The sequence below is a fragment of the Pan troglodytes genome, chromosome 12 (assembly GCF_028858775.2).
Source record: "Pan troglodytes isolate AG18354 chromosome 12, NHGRI_mPanTro3-v2.0_pri, whole genome shotgun sequence".
Classification (NCBI taxonomy): domain Eukaryota; kingdom Metazoa; phylum Chordata; class Mammalia; order Primates; family Hominidae; genus Pan; species Pan troglodytes.
Genome location: NC_072410.2, coordinates 85,422,062 through 85,445,848, shown reverse-complemented (window position 1 = coordinate 85,445,848; position 23,787 = coordinate 85,422,062). Strand labels below are relative to the sequence as shown.

The 23,787-nt window shown below is 39.6% G+C and overlaps 1 protein-coding gene across 2 annotated transcripts in view; it reads left to right on the top strand.

Moving 5' to 3' along the window:
* QPCT (glutaminyl-peptide cyclotransferase) overlaps nt 1-22,260 on the top strand; it is a 48,367-nt gene extending 26,107 nt beyond the window's left edge. For both annotated transcript variants that reach the window (XM_063789141.1, XM_001167364.8), the window contains 6 exons: nt 1,768-1,914; nt 8,568-8,846; nt 16,237-16,413; nt 18,688-18,787; nt 21,289-21,405; nt 21,620-22,260. In XM_063789141.1, coding sequence (XP_063645211.1) covers nt 1,840-1,914; nt 8,568-8,846; nt 16,237-16,413; nt 18,688-18,787; nt 21,289-21,405; nt 21,620-21,765 — 894 coding nt within the window. In that variant the 5' untranslated portion in view covers nt 1,768-1,839 and the 3' untranslated portion in view covers nt 21,766-22,260. The remainder of the gene's footprint in view (nt 1-1,767; nt 1,915-8,567; nt 8,847-16,236; nt 16,414-18,687; nt 18,788-21,288; nt 21,406-21,619) is intronic.
* Nucleotides 22,261-23,787: the final 1,527 nt, after the last annotated feature.

Below are 23,787 nucleotides of genomic sequence, written 5' to 3'. Positions count from 1 at the left end.
TCTTTGCATGGTAAGTACTGGAAAGTAAACAGCCATCTCAGAGTATAGATGAGTGTAAATAATTAGGCAATAAGCATTCTTTGAAGTCCAGTTTCACACCAGTCCCATGCAGTCGATCACATGGAATGAAAATACTTGCATGACTATTTAAGCGTATCCAGCTAACACTGGTCCTGAAAGGAACTATAAAATAGGCCTCTCCTAATTTCTGTTTTGCCTTCCAAATAATTCAATATTCTTATGTCATCCTCATCCTTCCCCTTAGGGAAGAAGTCATCTGATCAATTGTTCTCTTCCTGTTGAGGAGGAGTAACACATTCCATTATTAGGTGCCTGATAAACATGTAATGAATGAATGGTTCATCATTACCAGTATCATAAGAATATACAGTATGTGTGAAGTCATCCAAAATACAAATTTGAATGTTATGTGAACTTTAATGGAATTTAAAAATAATTTTAATTGAAGTTAAAAAGTCTACTATTTAGTTGGCTATAGATTCACCAAGCTCAGGCTGAAAGGAATTGCAACAATCATCTGAGTTGGCACTGTCTAATAGAAATAATGACTCAGGGCTGGGTGCGGTGGCTCACACCTGTAATCCCAGCACTTTGGGAAGCCGAGGCGGGTGGATCACCTGAGGTTGGGAGTTTGAGACCAGCCTGACCAATATGATGAAACCCCGTCTCTACTAAAAATACAAAAATTAGCTGGGCATGGTGGCATGCACCTGTAATCCCAGCTACTCGGGAGGCTAAGACAGGAGAATTGCTTGAACCCGGGAGGCAGAGGTTGCAGTGAGCCAAGATCATGCCATTGTACTCCAGCCTGGGCAACAACAGTGAAACTCCATCTAAAATAATAATAATAAAAAAGAAATAATGACTCAGCTACTCAGGAGACTGAGGTGGGAGGATTGCTTGAGCCCGGGAGGTGGAGGTTGCAGTGAGCCAGATTGCACCACTGCACTCCAGCCTGGGTGACAGAGAGAAACCCCAACTTCAAAAAAAAAAAAAAAAAAGATTATGAAAGAAACATGTGTAATTTTAATTTTTCTAGTAGCTACATTAAAAAAGTGAAAAAGGGGTAAAATTAATTTTAATAATATACTTCATTTAACCTAATATGTCAAAAAATTACCATTTCAACATGTAATCATTATAAAATTTTGAATTAGGCTTGCTATTAAAATCCTATTAAAATTCGAGGACCCCTTAATTTGTGGCTCATCTATAAAGTCTTCCCTGACTACTCTCCCTCTATACTGTGTAAGATTTACTTAGGCTAACAGTTGGGTTTTTAAATTATTTTTAAAATTTTTACTGAGACAGGATCTCCTTCTGTTGCCCAGCTGGAGGGCTCAGTAACACAGCTCACTGCAACCTTGACCTCCTGGGCTCAAGCAATCCTCCCACCTCAGCCTCCTAAGTAGCTAGAACAACGGGCATGCACCAATGCGTCACCACGCCCATCTAATTTTTTCATTTTTTGTAGAGATAAGGTCTCATTATGTTGCCAGGGCTGGTCTCAAATTCCTGGGCTCAAGCAGTCCTCTTGCCTCAGCCTCCCAAAGTGCTGGGATTACAGGCTTGAGCCACCGTGCCCAGCCCTAACAGCCCAATTTTAAAGTTGAGTAGTTTAATTTACCTCATTTGACATAAAGTTCTCCCTTATTTTGAAGTTTTAAGCAATTAATTGAAAACATGTCAGAGTCTTAAACATGTTATGAAAGGATAGCTAGTTAAATGATTTCATTCAATCCTCAGAATTATCACCAGCCAGCCATTTTGAATTCATCGGCTCTTCGGCAAATTGCAGAAGGCACCAGTATCTCTGAAATGTGGCAAAATGACTTACAGCCATTGCTGATAGAGCGATACCCGGGATCCCCTGGAAGCTATGCTGCTCGTCAGGTGAGAACATGGGACACAAACCTCAAGCTTGTGTGAATACTGTGCTTTCTCATGAGGGATAATGTTATGGCTGAAGTTCTGAGGTGTCTAATATTCAGATCTGTCATCTCCTCATTCACCAAATAGTCAACCAAGAAAAATCAAATGACCGAGAGTACATGTCTGTTCTGAATTAAGTGGTACATGTTAATGTCAATAGTTTATGTGTGAAATCTCTATTTGGGGTACAACATTACACAGTCCTTCACTCTTGACCATTCAATAGCACACCCCGAGGCTCCCAATTAAGTTTTCTTGAATCCTAAACAATGAACAGCAACAGGCTTAGGGAGTCCTTGCTTGAAGGTTCTAGGTCAAGAGTATCATTGTACTGTCAGGCCATCACTCGCCTTAGGGAAATTGTATTTTCCCTGGAGGGAGAGTTAAGGCTGGTGATAAGCTAGCTGCATTTCTCCAGGGCAGTGCTTCTCAAACTTCTGACTCTGACACAAAGTAAAAAAAAATGAATTTTACATTTTATACACACAAACGTACTGGCATATTTAACTGTAACAAAACATCCACAAAAAATATTCTTACTGCATTTTACTGCAATATGGTCAGTTCTATTTTATTGGTTCTTAAAAAATGCTGGTCATAACCCACTAAACTGATTTCAAGACCCATTGATTTTACCACTGTTGTGGAGGGTAGAACAAGCTGGGCCAGACCTTGAATGCCTCTTTGCCTCCCTGATGTCAGTCTTCCTAAGCAATCTGAAACCTCACCTCTGAATATCTGTTTTTTGCAAACTAGCCCCATTTTAAGGGGCCGCTTGGGAAGGAATGGGACTGGCCCTTCACATCCTCTTCTGAAACTCCTCAGGCAAAAGACCTTGGCACCCACTGCTGTGCCTAGATTGAGAACTGCATGGCGCAGGTGCCCAGCTCTTGAGCTCTTCCTTTCGATTTCAGAGTCTCACTCTGTCACCCAGGCTGGAGTGCAGTGGCGTGATCTCGGTTCCCTGCAACCTCCACCTCCTGGGTTCACACTATTCTCCTGCCTCAGCCTCCCAAGTAGCTGGGACTACAGGCGCACGCCACCATGCCCGGCTAATTTTTGTATTTTTAGTAGAGACGGGGTTTCACCACGTTGGCCAGGATGGTCTCTATCTCCTGACCTCGTGATCCGCCCGCCTCGGCCTCCCGAAGTGCTGGGATTACAGGCGTGAGCCACCGCGTCCGGCTGAGCTCTTCCTTTCTGCCCAGTGTACAGCCTCTGCCTCTCAGGCTAGCCTAGGTATCCATATGTCTGTCTCCCCATTAGCCTTTTGTCTTCCATCTGAATAGCTCTGGCTTCTCCCAAGGAATTAGATGGTAGACACCCTGCAGGCACCTTAGTTCTGTCTAACCTTTAGGCAGAGTGAAGAATAATAGCAATGATGGCTGACTTTCACTGAGCAGTTTTTCTGGGTCAGGCACTTTACTGAGTTCTTTGCATAGATCATCTCATTCAGCCTTCAGAACAGTGTGTGGATGCTATTATTATCTCAGTGTTAGGAATTTAAAAAGATCTGAGGTTGAGGTATATGAATTAACTTGCTCAAGGTTATACTTGTACCAGTGTTGAGGCCAGAATCGACTTGAGATCTCTATCCTGTCACTGGAGAGCTGGGAGGAATCAGCTCTGCTTCGTGCACTCAAATGTCTCCAGCTCTCGATCTTCTCAAGCCCAAGTTGGAGAGTGAGGCACATACCATTCACTTTAACAACATTCCCTGGGCCTTATCTCTCAAGCATTTTCTTAAAAGAAGGCCAGGGCATTTAATTGGCATTTTCCAAAAGCCTCAGTTCCTTGTTAGAAAAAAATCTAGGTCTGTGATGCTTACTCTTCCCATTCAACTCAACCTTTTTTATTTTCCCATACCATTTGCCCAGAGCGCTGTATATAACCAGAAATGATATGCATACTTCAGGCCTGAGGTTCCTTGCCTGCAGGCTCTGGAAATCCATGAACACAATAAACTTTGCTAGTTGATCTTTAGCTTCAACAGAATACAGTATATAGGATAAATAATATACATAGATATTGTTGTAGTTAAAAAGATACATATTCATTTAAAAGTGTTACTGAAGTTTCAGTAACATTCTCCACTATCATATGGGGGTGGAGGCAAATGAGATATTTATGGACAGTATTTTAGAATGTGTTGGGAACTACTGCTGTGGTGCCTATGCATGGGCTGGCTGATGGCTATGTTAGATATCTCACTTAGGTTCCATTTTAGAATTTTTTGAGAAGAAAATTACCATTAATTTTTAGAGACCTATCTTCTAAGCTGTGGAAGACAAAGGAATTCTCATTTTGAAAGTGAGGTACATGACAGAGTAATTATGAGGGAACTACACTAATGGCCTTAATTTGACTAAGATTAGATCCTTTCATGTAGAACTGAATTGAAACAAAAATGATTGAACCTTTTTTTTTTTCTCCTGAGGCCTTTTTGAACACTAGATGAGATGTTTTATAATTTAGAGTTTCAAGGTTGTAACTAGAGAAGATCCTCAAATATTAAAAAAGGGCAAACTTGATATAAAATTGGTTTGTGAATTAACTTTTGTAGTTACCAGTAAAGATGTGCATTACTGTGGATTCTCTTTTACAGAAAGAGAATATTTTGGGGGAACCCTGTCCCACATTATGCGTTTTCCTGGTCTCTGATCAATGACCCCAAAGCTGCCTATTGGATTATTAGGATATTTTTATTTTGAGGAGATAAGTTATTTGTAAAACAAATAATTTGAAGATAATACATTTGGGGCTATTTCATTGATTTATAAGATAGAAATAAAAAAATTTAAAAATTAGGATGATAAAGGCTCACAAATGGGCAAGCAATATCCTTTGTCTAAAAGAGGCAAACTAGAAACTTCAGGGGGTAAAATCCCCCACAGGTGCACAGTGCATCTGAGCCACCGAAACTGAATGTCATCAGGTACATAGATCCCAGGTGCACCCTCAGTCCAGCCCCCTAAGAGGAGGAGCCCGAGGGACTCATATATGGTGCACTCAAGAGTAAAGAGGTACCCGAGTCTTCAGGTGGCAGATGTCCACATCCTGACGACGATGTGTTTGCAGACTTAACGCAAATACTGGAAAATCGGCTTCCTCCAAGCAAATCTGGTCTACTGATGTCATTGTTTCTCAGAACCTGGAAACTAGAATTTATGTTTAATTAAATGAAACCCAGGATCATTCACTAGTGTTAACCTAGAATAAATCCCCCTACCACTCTTTGGAAGTAGACTATCTTGTAACAGCCTCTCTCTCGTGCTCATGTCTTCATCTTTGTATTTTTTTTCTTTCTCTACTCAGTCTCCAACTATCTCTGCTTTATCCCTATCTCCATCTCTCTCACTTTTTCTCTTTCTCCCTTTTTCTCTCCTCTCCATTTTAAAACATAGATGTATAGCAACCCAAAGTGTGATCTATATTCTAAATTGCCTTTCGGCACTCCTGGAGGGCCCAGCCCTTTGCTGCTTTGGTATTGGGGAAGGCAGCTGCTTTAGAGTCCCTGCCACAGCCACGCACTCCCTGCTTAGGGGTATTTGAATGATAGTAGTGGTCGTTTGGGGAGTTCCCCTAGAGACTTCTGGTGGGGACTTGTAGACTAAGTCTGAAAGCCAAAAACAAAACAAGGGATATTGGTGAACTAATTAGATTATGCAGCCAATTTGATGGTTTATAAAGACGATTTATCTTAGCTGCTAAGATAAACAAAAAATAGTTACACTGAACAAAAAAGTTGCGGGGCTGGGTGCGGTGGCTCATGCCTGTATTCCCAGCACTTTGGGAGGCTGAGGCAGGCAGATCACAAGGTCAGGAGATCGAGACCATCCCGGCCAACATGGTGAAACTTTCTCTCTACCAAAAATACAAAAATTAGCTAGGCGTGGTGGCATGTGCCTGTGGTCCCAGCTTTTCGGGAGGCTAAGGCAGGAGAATTTGCTTGAACCAGGGAGTTGGAGGTTGCAGTGAGCCAAGATTGTGCCACTGCACTCCAGCCTGGCGACAGAGTGAGACTCCGTCTCAAAAAAAAAAAAAAAAAAAGTTGCTTCAGGAAAAACTCTTTTGAGGATATATGCTGATTCTCTTATGGATTTTAGTGTCAACAAGGTCATCAGAAATTATGATCAAGACCTGGTAACAAGTTGAGAAATAAGTTTGTGTGTGACTTCTGAGTATTGCTAACAGATATATTTTTTAAAATTCCAATTCATTTTGTGAGCTTGCAATCTGCAATTGGTGTTGAAGAAGCCATTTTATGGAGCATTTTATCATCTGGATACCAGATGTTCTGGAGTATATGCTTTTTTTTTTTTTTTAAATGACCCATTTTGTGGAATTTTTTTTTTTTTTTTTTTACAGTCTAGGGATAACTCATTTTCATAGTCTGCAGAAAAACTCATGTTAGGTGCATAGTGATTTCTCTCTATTCAAACTATTAATGCTTTGTATCATATAGTTTTATATATTCTCATTAAATCAATTCATATTTACTGTTAGAATGAACCCATATTTACTGATAGCCTACTGTGAGCAAAGCACAGTACTACAAATTGTGGAGAGTTATGAATGCTGATTTCAAAAAAGGTTATAAACATTTCTTTTGATGATGTGATAAGACAGCATGTAAATTTGCAATAGAAAAGTTAAGGTACTGCATGCACAATGCTATTTAGGACAAAGTCCACCCACTATAAAAAGCAAGGAGTCTCTAGCTGGGGAATCATTTGTTTAGTTGGCTTTTGCAGGACTGACTGTAGGATCAGTGTCCTCCCACTATTTAAATTCCCCTTTCCTTGGAAGCTTCCTGCCGCAGTTGTTTTGAGTCTCTTGCCTACGTGTCATGTCGCATTAGTGAGCGCAGGCCACATGGGACTTGGCTAGGATAGAAAATCCTGTATTTCTTAGGAGGAAAAAAAAAATAAAAGCCCTCACATTCATTTCCAGTTATTCATTTTTCATTTTAAGGTCCATCCCAGATCTAAACTGTCTAGATCTGAACTGTTAGATCTGAAATGTTGGTTTTTGGTTAGATGTTAATTGAAGGACAAATTGTCAGTTATTTTGATGTTAGTTTGTCGTTTGACTTTTTATAAAAATAATTTAAGGCAATTTACAATGATGTATATGATACTTGAAAAAAAAAAAAAAAAAGGAACAGCCTGGGCATGGTGGTTCACACCTGTAATGCCAGCTCTTTGGGAGGCTGAGGCAGATGGATCACTTGAGCCCAGGAGTTTGAGACCAGCCCGGGCAATATGGCAAAACTCCATCTCTACAAAAAACCAAAAAAACAAAAAAAAACCCCCACAAAAGTTAGTCAGACATGGTGGCATGTGTCTGTCATTCCAGCTACTCAGGATGTTGAGGCAGGAGAATTGCTTGAACCGAGGAGGCGGAGGTTGCAGTGAGCTGAGATTGCACCATTGCACTTCAGCCTGGGTGACTGAGTGAAGCCCTGTTAAACAACAAAACAAAACAAACAAACAAACAAACAAACAAACAAAAAACCAAGGAACATAGGAAAGTGAAGCCAAGATAAAATAGGGATGGGAAAAGGCAAATGAATCAGCAATGAACTCACCTATAACTTCTCACATCGTGAAGTCTATAATATGTTCTTTAAAAAAATACTTCTAGTTCCTGAAGTGATGCTACTTTCTCCACCTGTTGCTTTCTTCTGTCAGTCACTGTGTTGCCTTATAAGGCTCAAGGTGGCCAGCAGAGATGGGGAAAGAGATTCTCTTTTATATTTGCCAGCATTTACAGTGCGTCTCAACCTGCCTTGGGTGCAGAGGGAAAGCTGCTTGATATGTTATTATGGTTCAGGGTTGCTTATTAATTCTTACAGTGAGCGGAGGTCTGAAATAACCCGAACCACCCCCTAGCTATGGGAGCTTTCTACATTATCCTTAACAGGTGAGCATCTGTATCTTTTATTAGTGTTCATTACATGTAAAGCATTTGCTGGACTTGGACACATGTTATGCACTTGGGACAGAAAGAGCTACCATTTGCAGTTCTTGTCCTTGAAGAGCTTAGAGATAGAGACCTGTAGGTTGCTGGTTTACTTAATTTTTTAAATATGCCTTTGTAGCCTCCTAGAAATATTAAAAGTGTACTTTACTATTACCGAACTGCATCTCTGTCTCCTGACTTGTAGACATGTCCATAATATATTGTTAAAGGAGAAAAGCAAGGGGAGAGTAATATAAAAAGTAGGATTCTTTTCCTACAAAAACATATGCCCCTCTGCCAAATATATGTGTTTGTATGCTACTGTAGGTTTGCATAAGCAAGGAGAAGATATGTCGAAAGATCTGCATCAAACTATTAACACTGGTTAATATTAACAATTGGTTGAGATTGATTAGTAAGGGGAAGTTTAAGGGAGAGGCAAGAGGATTAGCTTCTCCTTTAAACAGGACAAATGCTATTAATTACAATAAATACAAAGCAATTATTAATTGCAATAATATTGCTATTAATACACTAAGTGTGTATTGCAATTTTAATTTGAAAGGCACTACTTAAAGTTTCAGAATCACAGTTAACAAATGAAAGCCGTTTCTTTAGATCTAAATTTTTTGTTTTTTTGTTTTGATCAGCACATCATGCAGCGAATTCAGAGGCTTCAGGCTGACTGGGTCTTGGAAATAGACAACTTCTTGAGTCAGACGCCCTATGGGTACCGGTCTTTCTCAAATATCATCAGCACCCTCAATCCCACTGCTAAACGACATTTGGTCCTCGCCTGCCACTATGACTCCAAGTATTTTTCCCACTGGAACAACAGAGTGTTTGTAGGAGCCACTGATTCAGCCGTGCCATGTGCAATGATGTTGGAACTTGCTCGTGCCTTAGACAAGAAACTCCTTTCCTTAAAGGTATCTGTTTTCCGCTTATTGATTCCTAGGATAAAGTACATTAACAGTAACTCAGAGTGAATTCTAGAATCCTTGGAGGAATGAGAAGGCCATTTAGAAATGGAGACTTTTGGTACATTTTTATTATGAATATTAATTGTAAGATTGCATGATTGGGAATATCAACCATGGGCAATAAACCTAAGATACGTGGCAATGCATTCATTAATTGGCACCTGATTTCTCAGCCTTGAATGCACATTAAATTAAATGCAACATTTCTTTGTGAAAAATGAAGGAGGAAGTTTGTTTCAGGTATAGTATGAGAATTGTGTTTTATAATGAACTATGTTTATTTCTTCTTCTTTCTATGGCCATGAAACATCACAACCTTCTGATCTGAGAGATGGTGGCTCTTGGGTTGGAGGAGGGAGTTGCAGCAAAGTGGTTCTGAAGTGGAGAATGGGTAATTCAGACCTATCAAGATGAAAAGCATGAAGCAGAAATGCATTATTGTTATTATCTGTGAATCTCAGCTCCATTTTATGTAGCATAGCAGAGCTTTTGTTATGCTCTCAGCTCAAAATACTTCTGGGACTCTCAGATGTTATTTCAGTCTTGGTGTTCTTAAGGGTATATTGGAAAAAAGTGCTAAACTAGATGAAGATATTTTGTTCTGATATCACTCATAACCAAGTAAACACAACAAAGCAAAAACAAAAAACTTTGTTCGCAGGCAACAAATGCTTTGTTCCCCACTCAGAGCTTTATGAAGGGTCCAGCCTTTGATACAATGGGGGTAAAGAAGTAAAAAGTTTATCTTGTAATGGAAGTAGTAGAGATATTTGGTTCTATTTTTGCTGGATATGCTGAAATTGAAGAAAGCAAGACTTGTTTATACCCTCTCAGTCTCCTTTTCACTTCTTTTTTTTGGTTTGTTTTGTTTTCTGAGCCTTCTACAATCCCTTTGTCCCATGCTTTGCCCTGCTTTTAACTAGTTTCCTTCCCCAGCAATTGGATGAAGGAGTTCAAAAGCTGATGCAAAAGTCTAATTTTTCATATTTGCACTTCTAGTATAAGGACACAAAATGAAGTATGACTTGAAGACATTGTTCTGTGTAATGGATGTATTTTCTCTGAGTGAACTCCTTTGCTTTTTCCCATATAGCTCATATCTGCTCTTGGTGACCAGAAATATTAATAGAAAGGTCTGAATGAGTTATTGGATTGGGGTCATCATTAAAAAAATTCGAATCAACATATACATTCTCATAGTAATCCTTTCCGTTAGAGATAAATGGTGAGGTGGGGGATTTTTTTTAAGAGGCTGTTTTTGAATGCAGACTTTGAGAGTATCAGATTTATTCTTCCAGTTATATGTTTTAACTAAATTGGTATTGAGAAGTTAAGTCCTTCAGCTGTCATAGATTGGGTAGACGGTGGTGGAAAGTGACCTGAAAGAGTGCTTGATAAGTAGACTGGATTATTCCCAACTCTTCATAGCTCCACTTCTCTCCAGTAATAGGACTGTCATTACACATCCACATCCTTTGCCTGGTAACTTTGCTGTGCCCTCCCACTGTAGCCAGTTGTACTTCCTCATCCCTTCACTCTGGACTTCATTATTTGACTTGCCTTAGCCAATGGGATGTTAGCAGAGGTGACACAAACAGGGGCTGGAAGTGTGCTTGTGCCATTGGGCTTGCTCTTCTGTGTCTTTGCCATAACCATGAGAATGGCATGCCCTGGCTAGCCTGCCAGTCCCAGCAGAAGGATGAGACACCTGGAGCAGAACCAACCTTGCTGACTGCACAGTGAAGCAGAGCTGCCCCAGCCAAACCCATTCTAGATCAGCTGCTCCCTAGCTGACCAGCAGAGGTTATGTATCCCAAGAAGATACATAATGGTATTTTAAGCCACTGTGTTGATGGGGTGTTATTCTATTCTATTATTGCAACATTAGCTAACTGATACAGGCTTGAATGGGGAAGGACTGCAGATAACCCACTGACTATGTGAACTCTGGTAATTAGGCATTTGTAGTGTTACCATGAAGACCTTCATACATCAGGCCAGTCAGATTCTCCTAGCTCCAAGGTACTAGGCTGAGTTACTAGCAACGAAGGCCATGGCTATTTTTCTGCCATTCCTGAAATGAAGCAAAAAGAGCAGGTTGCCTTATGGGACTCAGGATGAATGTCCACAACAGTTTATTGCTGGCTAAATGAATGGATATTAGGCGAACAGAATGAAAGCAAATCGTTGTACTGATCACTGGAGTCACCCAGCTGTTGAAGTTTCACTGAGGTACTTGAACTGTCAAGCCTGCAAGAGATAAAAACTATTTCCGTTTGCCTATGCCCTGGGCATGAGCAGAATGCCTGTTGTCCCAACCGGTCCCGTTCTGCCCTCTTGTTCTGCGATTATGTTGTCTGATTTGAAGCTAGAACTTTCAAGGCCCTTTAAACAACTGGAAGCTTAGAATGTCTCTACTGAAGTAAGCACCTTACAATTTTTGCCAATGAGAAAATCTGTTTAATTATTTAATGCTTATTAAACCCTGAGTGCATTTATATTGCACAAACACATCCTCTGCTTAATGCTCTCCAGGAGTTTTGGAGGATTCAAATCAAATTACACTGTCCTTTCCTCACGGTATAATTAAGGAGCAATATGAAATGATTAGCGTACAAAATTAAGTTAGTTTTCAGATGATAAAGACAATTTTCTTCTCTTTTGAAATCACCGTTAAAACAATCAGGGAAACTCCATTTTTTGAAGAAACTAGAGAACATCTGTGAATAGGAACCACAATATGAAGACAGAAGTTGGATGGAGAAATGGCAGATGACATATCAGAGTGGAGAGAAGTCACACCGTCCTGGAGAGGGAAGAAATGGAAGAAGCCAGTGGTTTCCTTGATAGAATCCTAAAAAGGCTCAGGGATTAGAGATGTGATAAGCTGAGGAAGGCAGAGGTGAGGAAGGGGCTGGTGTGGAGAGTGTTTGTAAGTCTGTCTAAGGAATATGTGGATGTAGAGATTCCCACCCCAAACCAGGCAGGTAAGTGAGTGCCCCCTTGTGCCTTTGCCACAGATGAGAAAATATTTTTCTGGAGAAATTGAACCAGGGAGGTTATGGAATTGAGAATAGCAAGTATACAGGAGGGTGACAGTGGGGCACCCCATGGAAATCGGGGAGATTAGGCGAAAGCCTACACATTGAACAGTGAGATCTATAGTTTCTCTCCCATTTTCAGCACCAGAAAGCCATCAGATAGGAAACTGGAGGATTCTTCTTCAGACCATGTGAACCACCCCGCAGAAAAGTCCCAGATGGTGACATTCAGTAATCCTCAGTGAAAACACTGGCTGGGCACCAGATTGCCTTGCAGTGAAGCCAACCAATCTGTGTCTCCAACCAGCATTTTAATATCTTATTCTTTAACATGAATGAACACAAAGGATGACCAGACATTTGAGGACAGACTCCAGCATGAAAGAAAGGGCCTGGAGCAGTGGCTCATGTCTGTAATCTTAGCACTTTGGGAGGCCGAGGTGGGAGGATTGCTTGAGGCCAGAAGTTTGAGACCAGCCTGGGCAACATAGTGAGGCTCCCTCTCTACAAAAAAAAAAAAAAAAAAAAAAAAATTAGCTGGTTATGGTGGTACACACCTGTAGTCCTAGCTACTTGGGAGGCTGAGGCAGGAGGATTGCTTGAGCCCAGGAGTTCAAGGCTGCAATGCACTATAATTGAGCCACTGCACTCCAGCCTGGGCAACAGAGTGAGACCCTGTCTCTTAAATAAATAAATACTTTTTTAAAATGTAAAAAAAAAAAAAATAGAAAGCAAAACAAATCATACAAATTTAAAATGAAGTGGGAGGAAATGGAGCAGAAAATGACTTAAAGGACACTGTTCTAATATTCTTACAGAGATAAGAGGAGACATTATATCTATGAAACAAAACCAGAATGCTGCAATAACAGAACAATTGGTCAATAAGGAGGAGCTTTTGGAAATTAAAATTTCTATTTTCAAAATAAATAAATCAATAAAACAGTTGGATCCTAAAGCAGAAGAAGTATCTTTTTTTAGAAGAGGAATGACAAAAAGGAGATGATTATGACTTTTGGAGAATAATTGTAACAATTCCAGTTAGGTCATATAAAAAGTATTGGGAATGAGAATGGCACTGGACTTCTCAATAGAAACTTTGGGAGCTAGAAAACAATGAAATTATGCCTTAAATATTTTAAATAAAAATAATTTGCAACCCAGAATCTTCAGACCCAGAAAAATTAAATAGGAAAATAGAATGAAGACATTTTCAGAGGTAAATCTCAACAATTTTCACTCCCATGTACTGTATTTTTGCCCTAGAAGTTGCTTAAAGCTGTGCTCTAGAAAAATCAAGAAAGAAATCAAGGATGAGGGAGTCATGGAGTTCAGCTCACTGGGGGTCCCATATAGGAGAGGCAGAAATCTGCAGGTTGATGGTGAGGGGAGCCCCAAGGTAACAAACAGATAGGCAGCAGGCCTAGTGGTCGGTCCAGGCTGGAGCAGGCAGCAGAAGGCTCCGGAAGGGCCCATTCTTAAAAAACAAAACCAGACAGACATGAGAAATAAAGGTGTGATAGTGTCTGGAACGCTTGACCACATAATGGTGAAGACATATTAGGCTCAAAGAAAACGAAGCAAATGAAAGAGAGGCCTGTGGTGAGGAATGGTGGGAAACAGGTTTGCAGAGGCAGGACGAACTGGATTGCGATGTTTGTGTACATGGAAAAGGACAGAAAGAGACAGATCCCCACTGGTTTTTGGTCTGAGTAACTGCAAGGGGGGTTTTGCCATCCATTTGGTTGAAGAGACTGTTGGTAATACAGATTTCCGGGGGAACCTCAGGAGATGAGTTTTGACACTTTGTTCGAGGTGTCTATTAACGTGTGAATGAAGATCTATGTGGAGATCTTCATTTGGCAACTGAATATGTAGTCTGGAGATCGGCAGTGAAGTCAGGGCTGGAGACATATTTTTTGGAATTGATATTTACATGTATGTGTGTGTTGTGTTGTGTGTGTGTATTATTATAATATAATACAATATAATATAACATATAATATGTATATATAGAGAGACCAGCCTGGGCAACATACTAAGGCTCTGCCTCTACAATATTATTATTATTATTATTATTATTTTAAAATAATTATATTAAAAATTTTATATATATAACAATACACACACAACACAGCACACACACACACACACACACACAAGAAAACACACACATACCCACACATATATGATTTAAAGCCTCAAGAAGAGATATCAAGACAGTGAGTGAGTGTGGACAGAGAAGAGAAGAGAACCATGGAGCAAGCCCCTGAGGCTCTCTAGTGTGAAGAGGGAAGGGAGATGAAGGGAGCCATTAGTGCTAAGGTAGGAGGAATATGGTATCTTAGGAACCAAATGAAGCAAGTGTAGCCAGGAGGGAGTAATTAACTGTGTTGAATGCTGACAATAAGTCAAGAGAGATGAAGACTGAGAGTTGACCACTGGATGTAGCCATGTAGAGTCATTGGTGTCTTGACAAGAGCAGTTTCAGTACACGGTGGAGATAAAACCCAACTGGGCTAAGTTTAAGAAGGGGGATTGGAGACAGTGTGAATAGACAACTCCTTCAAGGGGTTTTGCTATAAATGGGATTACAAAATTGGGCAGTAGATGGTGGAGATAGTGAGGTCAAATATTTTAAGATGAGAAAAGCAACAGCATGTTTGTTGGCTGATGGAAATTATCCAGCAGAGATAGAAAAATTGATGATGTAGGAGAGAAATGGTATTTGCTAGAGCAATGTCCTTGAGCAGATGAGAGAGGATAGGATTTTGTGCATAAGCAGGGAGACTGGCATCTGATATGAGCATGACAGAAAGAAATCAAGGTCATCGGTTGGGAATGAAGATGGGTGAGGTGGCAGGGAGAGGAGGAATGTGAAATCCTAGAAGAGTGCCAGAGTGACTGAACTAAGAAAATACAAATGACTTGCCAGTCAACATGAAAGGCCAATGTGAGGTTTGTGGTCATGAACTTTAAGCAAGGCCAGACAGTGTGGTTATATATTTTTTTCTCTGGTGAGGTTTAGCTGCACGAGTGCTGGCACAAAGTAGGTAGAGTATGTTTTTGCCGTGAAAGTTTGACAAAGGCAGAAAGGGGCAAGGGAGTTGAGGGTGTATGCTAGTGAGTGATTGGCATGATTGACTGGAATTTAAGCCAAATATAGAGTGAAGTGAGGACATTATGGGGGTGAAGGACCATGAAAAGGTGAAACATTCAGTAGATTAGGGGTTCCAGTGGGATTGAAGAACTTTGGAGTTTAGAGTACCAGGACCAATCTGAAAGACAGGGGTTATTGTCAGACGGAGGAAAGTGTAAAATCAGTTAGAATCCTAGTCACTCTTTTTAGTTCCATTCAAATACTGTCTTTTTCATAAAGCCCTCCTTGACACCACCAGGATTTTGCTTCTCATTCTATCCAATTTCTAGAGGACTTTAATGTTACATTTGTGGCTGGTGGCACATTTTGCCATGCTTATGTATTTGTTTTATCTCTCCCCAACCCAACTAAAGTATAGGCTATTTCAAGGGAAGGGCTATAATTATTATTCTTCGTGTCTGTAGCATTCCTAGGGCAGACTCTTGAAGCTAGACTCAGTACAAAATTGAAGATGTAAATAAGGTGAGAAGAAAGAAAGATTTACAGTTGTTTCAGGTTGGATTCCCCAAGAAGCGCCCTCTGACATGGAGTTTAGCATTCAGGTCACTTATTAGGGAGTGGCCTTGGATCAACACAGGTATCAGGGAGGGGAAAGAAATGGTGTTGGATGGAGGAAGAAGTCGAGCTGCAGTGCAGGTTCAACAACGGCCTCAGCCAACCCCTGGGGAGCTCTGGAGATATGATGGCTCTTTAGAGAGACCCCCGTACCCGTGTAGGTCAGCACTGGATGTGGGACGCTCCCAGGAGGTGCAGCTGAGGCAATTTCTAAAGTGACTGATGGCTCTTCCAGCAGCCGAGGCAACACACCCTCCTGTATGGGAAGTGGGTGGTGTATCACACGATTCATCACAGCACTTTCATTGTTTCAAAATTCTGTAAGGAGTAAGAAAAAATATAAAAGACTTCTATTTTCAGAGGGAATGGAAGAAGGTGGTTTATATGGGTGAAGACTGTGGGAGGTGTGATGACTTTTGAAGAGGAAGTGGTGTGGAATAAATTTTGCCATAGTTTCACTTGCTTTGGTATCTTCCTTTCTTTATGGCACATCTATCTTTTTGCCCAATTAATAGAAAATCATGCTATTTTTCATCATCACAGTATTTTTTTGCTATGTTTTTATTGTTGTTTTTACCAGACTGTTTCAGACTCCAAGCCAGATTTGTCACTCCAGCTGATCTTCTTTGATGGTGAAGAGGCTTTTCTTCACTGGTCTCCTCAAGATTCTCTCTATGGGTCTCGACACTTAGCTGCAAAGATGGCATCGACCCCGCACCCACCTGGAGCGAGAGGCACCAGCCAACTGCATGGCATGGTTAGTCTGGGCAATTTCCCTAGCACTGTAGCTGTAGGCTCCGCTTCCAAGGAAAAGGTGGCAAAAGCCAAGTAAAGACCTAAAAATGCCACAGCATCCTTGGAGCACAGTGTTTATGATAGAACATTCCTTGGCAGGCATTGGGTTTTTGAGGAATCCCAGAGCTAAAAAGAATGATTCTGAGCTGGCACTGTGGCTCATACCTGTAATCCCAGCATTTTGGGAGGTTGAGGTGGGAGGATCACTTGAGCCCAGGAGTTCGAGACCAGACTGGGCAACATAAGGGGACTTCGTCTCTACAACAAATAAAATAATTAGCTGGGTGTTGTGTATGCCTGTAATCTTAGCTAATCAAGAGGCTAAGGCAGGAGGATTGTTTGAGCCCAGGAGTTCGAGGCTGCAGTGAGCTATGATTGCTCCATTGCACTCCAGCCTGGGTGACAGAGGGAGACTCTGTTAAAAAAGAAAGAAAGAAAGAAAAATTGCTGGTTAGAAGCCATGTTTGACTGAGCTTAATTAAAATGATAAAATCATGTAAAAAATTGGATTACAGGAACTTCAGATTCAGTTGGGCCCAATGGGAGCACATTCCCCCAGTACTGTATGGAGGTGGAGAGAGCAAACCCCTTCTTTCAGGCCTTTATAAGTCTAAAGAACATGGGGCTTTGGGAAATGGAATAAAAGAGGGGTGAGGATGAAGAATTTCCTTGGTGGCTTCAAAGTATTACTGTGACTCCAGTGTGACTATGACAGTTTGATGTGTTGGTTTTGATGTGGCATTTTTGACATGGGGGTGGGGATATTTTGATGCTGCCTTAAAACCCTGCTATTATTACTAAGTAATGGGTGCAACACACAGCCTCATTTTCATCCCCATTCCTGGGCCCACACTCCATCCCTAATCCCTCCCCCGACCCCTGCATCTTCTCCTGACTCTGACTCATTTCCCATATTTGATCTTCTTTCTGTCCCCACGTCTTCACTAACCCCAGCTTGGAACCTCATGCTACCCTTGAGACTTCACTAGCCCCGGTGCCTTCATCCCTCCCTGACGCTCACCCCATCTGTGAACTGATAGCTTATTCCCAGCACCCCCACTTATTCCTATCCATTGCCCTATCACTGACCTTCGCCCTATAAAAGTCCAAATGGTCACATTCTGTGTCCTCTGTGACCCTAACCCACCTCCTGTTGGCATTTGCTCCCTCCTGTTATCCATTGCCAGCTCCTAATGGGCCAGGGGAATGTGGTCAGCATATCATTCATTCACTTGTGCCCAAGTGCCCAAAAAGCATTCAGAACATATTCACAAGAGGAGACGCCTGGTTGATCAGTAGTAGAACAAAGTTATTTATTTATCAGTCCAAATATATGAAGCCACAGTGATTCATATATTTGGACTGATAAATAAATTTGTTGAATGAAGATCATTTTTTTCCAGAAACAAACCCTTAATAGATTATCCAACCTTGTGAATATGTTCCTATTTCAAAGAAGCCTATTTTTTCCTACGATGAATATATTGAATTTTCATTTATGAATTTATTCATACTATGTCTTCAGGATCACACACTCTGAAGATATTTATCTAATATGTGTTAGGATGTGTGCTAAATATTTATCCACACATTATTTTACTTAGATAAATGAGGAGGTCTTAATCTAGTGAGTAGTCTTCAGAGAGTCCTCGTGATGAGAAGATAGAGAGCTATAACCAGAAGGAAACTTTAGAGATCAGCTAGTTTGAGCTTCTTATTTGATACACTAGGAAATGGAGATCCAGAGACACAATGTTATATAGCTCCTGTACAAGGAATTTTTCTTAGATACTACTTGATCGATAAATAGTTACTGTCCAAGTGCCTTCCTTTGAGAGTTTTATCATTACAGATTAAGGATAAAATGGCTAAACAGAGTGGATTAGAAGATCAGATAGGCTTGGACTCCTTTCTGAAAATAAATGTATGATTTTAACGTTCACAAAATATTCATCCAAATGTCTTCTTCCTAATTTATCCTTAGTGATATCCTTTTGGAGTTACATACACAAATAATCAATACTTTGCTATTTGTCCACATTACATAAGCAAGATTTAAAGAGTTCTCCAAAATAATTAGCATAAAATGTTAGTAAATCTTTGGTTCATTCATATAGCTTGCCATATTATTCTCAATTACTGAAATGCAGTTAATTTTGACTGATTGTATTTCCCTGTTGATGAATATAAAACACGTTTTGGTGATGGTGATTAAACATTACTTTTTCTCCCTCAGGATTTATTGGTCTTATTGGATTTGATTGGAGCTCCAAACCCAACGTTTCCCAATTTTTTTCCAAACTCAGCCAGATGGTTCGAAAGACTTCAAGCAATTGGTAAGCACCACTGTTATTAATGAATAAAACTTCATTTCTTGCTACTGACAGATACTATATTTTAACATTTAAAATTTATAATTTGGCTGGGCGCAGTGGCTCACACCTGTAATCCTAGCACTTTGGGAGGCCAAGGCAGGCAGATCAGCTAGGGTCAGGAGTTTGAGACCAGCCTGGCCAACATGAAACAGGGCTTTCATGTTTAGTAGAGACGGGGTTTCACTGAACAAATACAAAATAAATACAAAAATTAGCTGGGTGTGGTGGCGGGCACCTGTAATCCCAGCTACTTGATAGGCTGAGGCATGAGAATCACCTGAACCTGGGAAGCAGAAGTTGCAGTGAGCCAAGATGGTGCCATTGCACTCCAGCCTGGGTGACAGGGTGAGGCGCCATCTCAAAAAAGAAAAAAAATTATAATTTAAGTATATGATTTAAATGTGTAATATACTTTATTGGCTTTTTTTCTTGCTTAATTGATTAGTTTATTATTCTTTTCATCTTTGCAGTAAGCCCAGTTTATTTTCCTGCATGAAACTATATTTTGAAATGGAAACATAAAATACTACATTTCATGTTTGCACATCCTTAAAAATGGTTCGAAAATATTTGAAAATATTTTCCCAGAGTCCTGTTTGAAGCAGGTAGAATGCGTTTCGAGAGAAAAGTTTACTCAACAAAGCATGCTGGCTAATGATGAATATGATGTCCTTATAATGATACCAAAAGATATTCTTCAGTTTTTCTTTTCCATCTCTGTCTTTGCCATCTTTTATTTTCTACCTTATCCAGATATTATTTTCCTTTAAATCTAGTACAATCTCTGCCAATTTTCCAAAGAAGCAAGAGATCAGGATGAAGAGAAAGCCAGATCCTTTGAGATTTAGAGTCAAATAAATGGGAGTTGACTAGGCCAGACCAGGTCAGGCCAGGCCAGCCCAAGAAACATATGTATCTGTGGCTGAAGAGGGGAGCTTGGGGCTTGGAGAAAGAAAAGGAGAATAACTTTGTACTACTACCCTACCCAAAACAAAACAAAACAAAACAAAACAAAACAAAACAAAACAAAGCAAACTCTTCAGGCATCAGGGAAAGATGAAAATGAGATTGATCTTTATTGTAGAATCCAGGCCAGGGGGCTGCTTTGAAGGCAAGAATTTCATGCTAGAAATTCCTTATTAGCCACACAAACTTCTTGGAGCAAGATAGACTTGTATTACTTCTAACAGTGGGAAAAACACTGCCATCATAACTCACACTTTTGCCATGAGTAAAGAATTTGTCTAGAATCTTAGAGAAACTTCTGCTTGAACTTTAGGTGCACGTCATTGACAAAGTTCATTTCCTAGTTTGAAAGAATTACTCCAATGGTGTTATTAATATAAACTTCTTGGGCTTCTTCCTTGCAGCATATTTTCCTTACTTTGATGGTAGCCTTGAGAAACTGAGTTTGGCTTTCTTTCAAGGATTTTGTGCACTTTTATTATGTCCTGTACCAGAATGAACTTATGCCAATAACTTGCACCTTCATTCAATTTTAACCCATTATGCCCCTCCTATTGGTATTTACATTTCAAACCATATCTCTAGTTGTATAAGAAAAAGTTGTGTCTCATGGTAAAGGAATTATAAGGCTCAATAAACAAACAAGAATATTGTTTTTGGTGGTAGTTAGGGCTTTCTCAATGTTTCTAGAATCATATTACATATGATTGATTACTAGTTGGTTTAGTTTTACCTTAGCTAGTTCCTAGCTATCCTAGGAAGTTTCATTTGGTTGTCTTATAATATTCATGCAATCTCTTGTCATCTTGTAACATACAATACATGACTTATGTAGGTCAGTGGTTCTCAAACTTTAAAGTGCATCAGAATCACCTGGAGGGCTTCTTCCACACAGATTGCTGGACTCCAGCCCTAGAATTTCTGTAAGTCTGAGGTGGGACCAGATAATTTGCATTTCTGACACGTTCCTAGGTGTTGCTGATGTTGCTGGTCAGACATCACACTTTGAGAACCACTGATGTAGGTCACACTAGGTATCTCTTTCCCATAGAGTGGCCACTTGATATACTTCATCTCTACTCTGTTTGAGTATTCCCCTTTTAAGCCCCATATCTCATCTAAGGCATTCTTCATGCAGCATCTTGGACCTGTAAGCATCTACACCTGCACCTGTGTTGTCCCCTTCCACCCACCTGTCCTCTGTTTTTTTCATTCTCTATCTCTCCACTGTTCTGTGGAGTTTCTACCTCTAAGGGGGTTCTCACCTGTAAGTTTAGAGCCACATTTGACTCTTCTCTCTTCCTGCTCCAAAGTGTACACATCCCTGTTCAACCCAGATGTTTATTGTCATGGGTGTGGCCATGCTTGCTGTTGCATAATCTTTTACAAATTACGGACACATGTGCTAAGATTTCAAACTCCTTAAATAAGGATACATTATGAGTCTTGATCAGATAAAAATAGTTGTTCATTTACTGTATAATTGTCATCTACAGAACATGAACTTCATGAATTGGGTTTGCTCAAGGATCACTCTTTGGAGGGGCGGTATTTCCAGAATTACAGTTATGGAGGTGTGATTCAGGATGACCATATTCCATTTTTAAGAAGAGGTAATGTGTGTGTGTGTGTGTGTGTGTGTTTGTGTGTGTGTGCGTGCGCAGCCTGATTTTGGAGTACAACGGTGGGATATGAGAAAGTACACGATGATGATGAATTATCAGCTGTCTTTATGTGGTACAGAGCTCCCTCTGCTTGAAGAATGACCCTTTCTAGTTTACTCACTGGAGTAATGCACATTGTTACAAGTTGGTTCTTTTTTAATAGATGTTCCAGTTCTGCATCTGATACCGTCTCCTTTCCCTGAAGTCTGGCACACCATGGATGATAATGAAGAAAATTTGGATGAATCAACCATTGACAATCTAAACAAAATCCTACAAGTCTTTGTGTTGGAATATCTTCATTTGTAATACTCTGATTTAGTTTATGATAATTGGTTCTAGAATTGAATTCAAAAGTCAAGGCATCATTTAAAATAATCTGATTTCAGACAAATGCTGTGTGGAAACATCTATCCTATAGATCATCCTATTCTTATGTGTCTTTGGTTATCAGATCAATTACAGAATAATTGTGTTGTGATATTGTGTCCTAAATTACTCATTAATTTTTATTTACAGATTGAAAAAGAGGGACCGTGTAAAGAAAATGGAAAATAAATATCTTTCAAAGACTCTTTTAGATAAACACGATGAGGCAAAATCAGGTTCATTCATTCAACGATAGTTTCTAAACAGTACTTAAATAGCGGTTGGAAAACGTAGCCTTCATTTTATGATTTTTTCATATGTGGAAATCTATTACATGTAATACAAAACAAACATGTAGTTTGAAGGCGGTCAGATTTCTTTGAGAAATCTTTGTAGGGTTAATTTTATGGAAATTAAAATCAGAATTAAATGCTATGTTGTGATGTCTTTTTTATATATAAAAATAGTGATATAATTTAATGCATAGTCCAATTTTTATAGGGTTTTGCAAATTTAACGCTCTCATTGTAAAAATAATAGTCAATAACAAAAATTTTGGAAAATGGAGAAAAGCAGAAAACTATAATCCCATTATATTAACAGAATCACCATTAGTTCGCTTTTTAGTTTTTCCTCACTTTTTCTTTTTTTTTTTGAGACAGGGTCTCACTCTGTTGCTCAGGCTGGAGTGCAGTGGCATGATCATGGCTCACTGCAGTCTTGACCTCCTGGGCTCAAGCGATCCTCTCACCTCCACCCTATGAGTGATTGGGACTACAGGCATGCACTACCTAGCTAATTTTTTTGCCTGGCTAATTTTTTTGGTATTTTTGTATGGATGTTGTTTCTCCATTTTGCCCAAGCTGGTCTTGAACTCCTGGGCTCAAGCAATGTTCCTGTCTTGGCCTCCCAAAGTGCTGGGATTATAGGCACGAGCCACTGCATCCAGCCTCCTCACATTTCTTAAATGCAGATTTTTCTTATAAAGTTATAATCAAACTGTATTACAATTTTTTGGCCTGTTTTTTCCTGTTAAACTATGTGATTACCAGGCATATATTTGCTGTTTTGGTTTTGGATTGAGGTGAGGACAGAAAAAGACTGCTGAATGTGAACTCTAGAGTCAACATTAAGGTAACCCAGTAGTACTGTAGTGCTGCAGTAGTTGTGACAATTTTTGTGTAGGTAGATTATATGGTATTTATTTGGTTAGTTACTTAGAGCATTTTTTTCTGGAAATACATAGGCATTCATAAGTTGTCTTTAGCTATAGGAAACAATTATCTAGAAATACAAACTTGATCAATTAAATAATTAGGAAATCGTTCCTGGCATACAGATGAAGTTAGTTGGGGCCACTGTCTTCTGTGTGTTCCCTGTTCGGACAAGACATTTAGTAAATACTCAGTGAATTAATGTGCCGAATGACAATGGAAGTCATTGGGAAAGTAATTTACTTGCTAAAACATAGTTTTCAGGTAAGAAAAGGATAAAAATAATTTCATCTATTTGACTACGTAAATTATATAGAAGAATATAGCCAGAATTATATATGTATACTTAGATATATTCTATGCTATATATAACATTTATAGATAAATATATATTACATTGATATATACTTATATATAACATTACCTGTCTATAATTTCATGTTGGTAAATTTTACAGAATTAGATTTTTCTAGGATTCTTTTTTATTTTCTAAATGTCCTTCCAAAGTCATGCATGTCCTTCCAAAGTCATGTAAATGAAAGTCGTGTGTTTGTGAATTAATGATATTAAGAGCTAACACTTACTGAGTGCTAACTCTGTGCCAGACAGAGTCACATGTGTTTTATATGTTTTACTAACTTCATCCCCACAACAATTGTGTGAGGTAGGTGTTAGTAAGCTTACTTTATGATGCTCAGAGTAGTTAAGTGTATCCTCCAATATTACATAACTAGTAAGTGGTAATAGT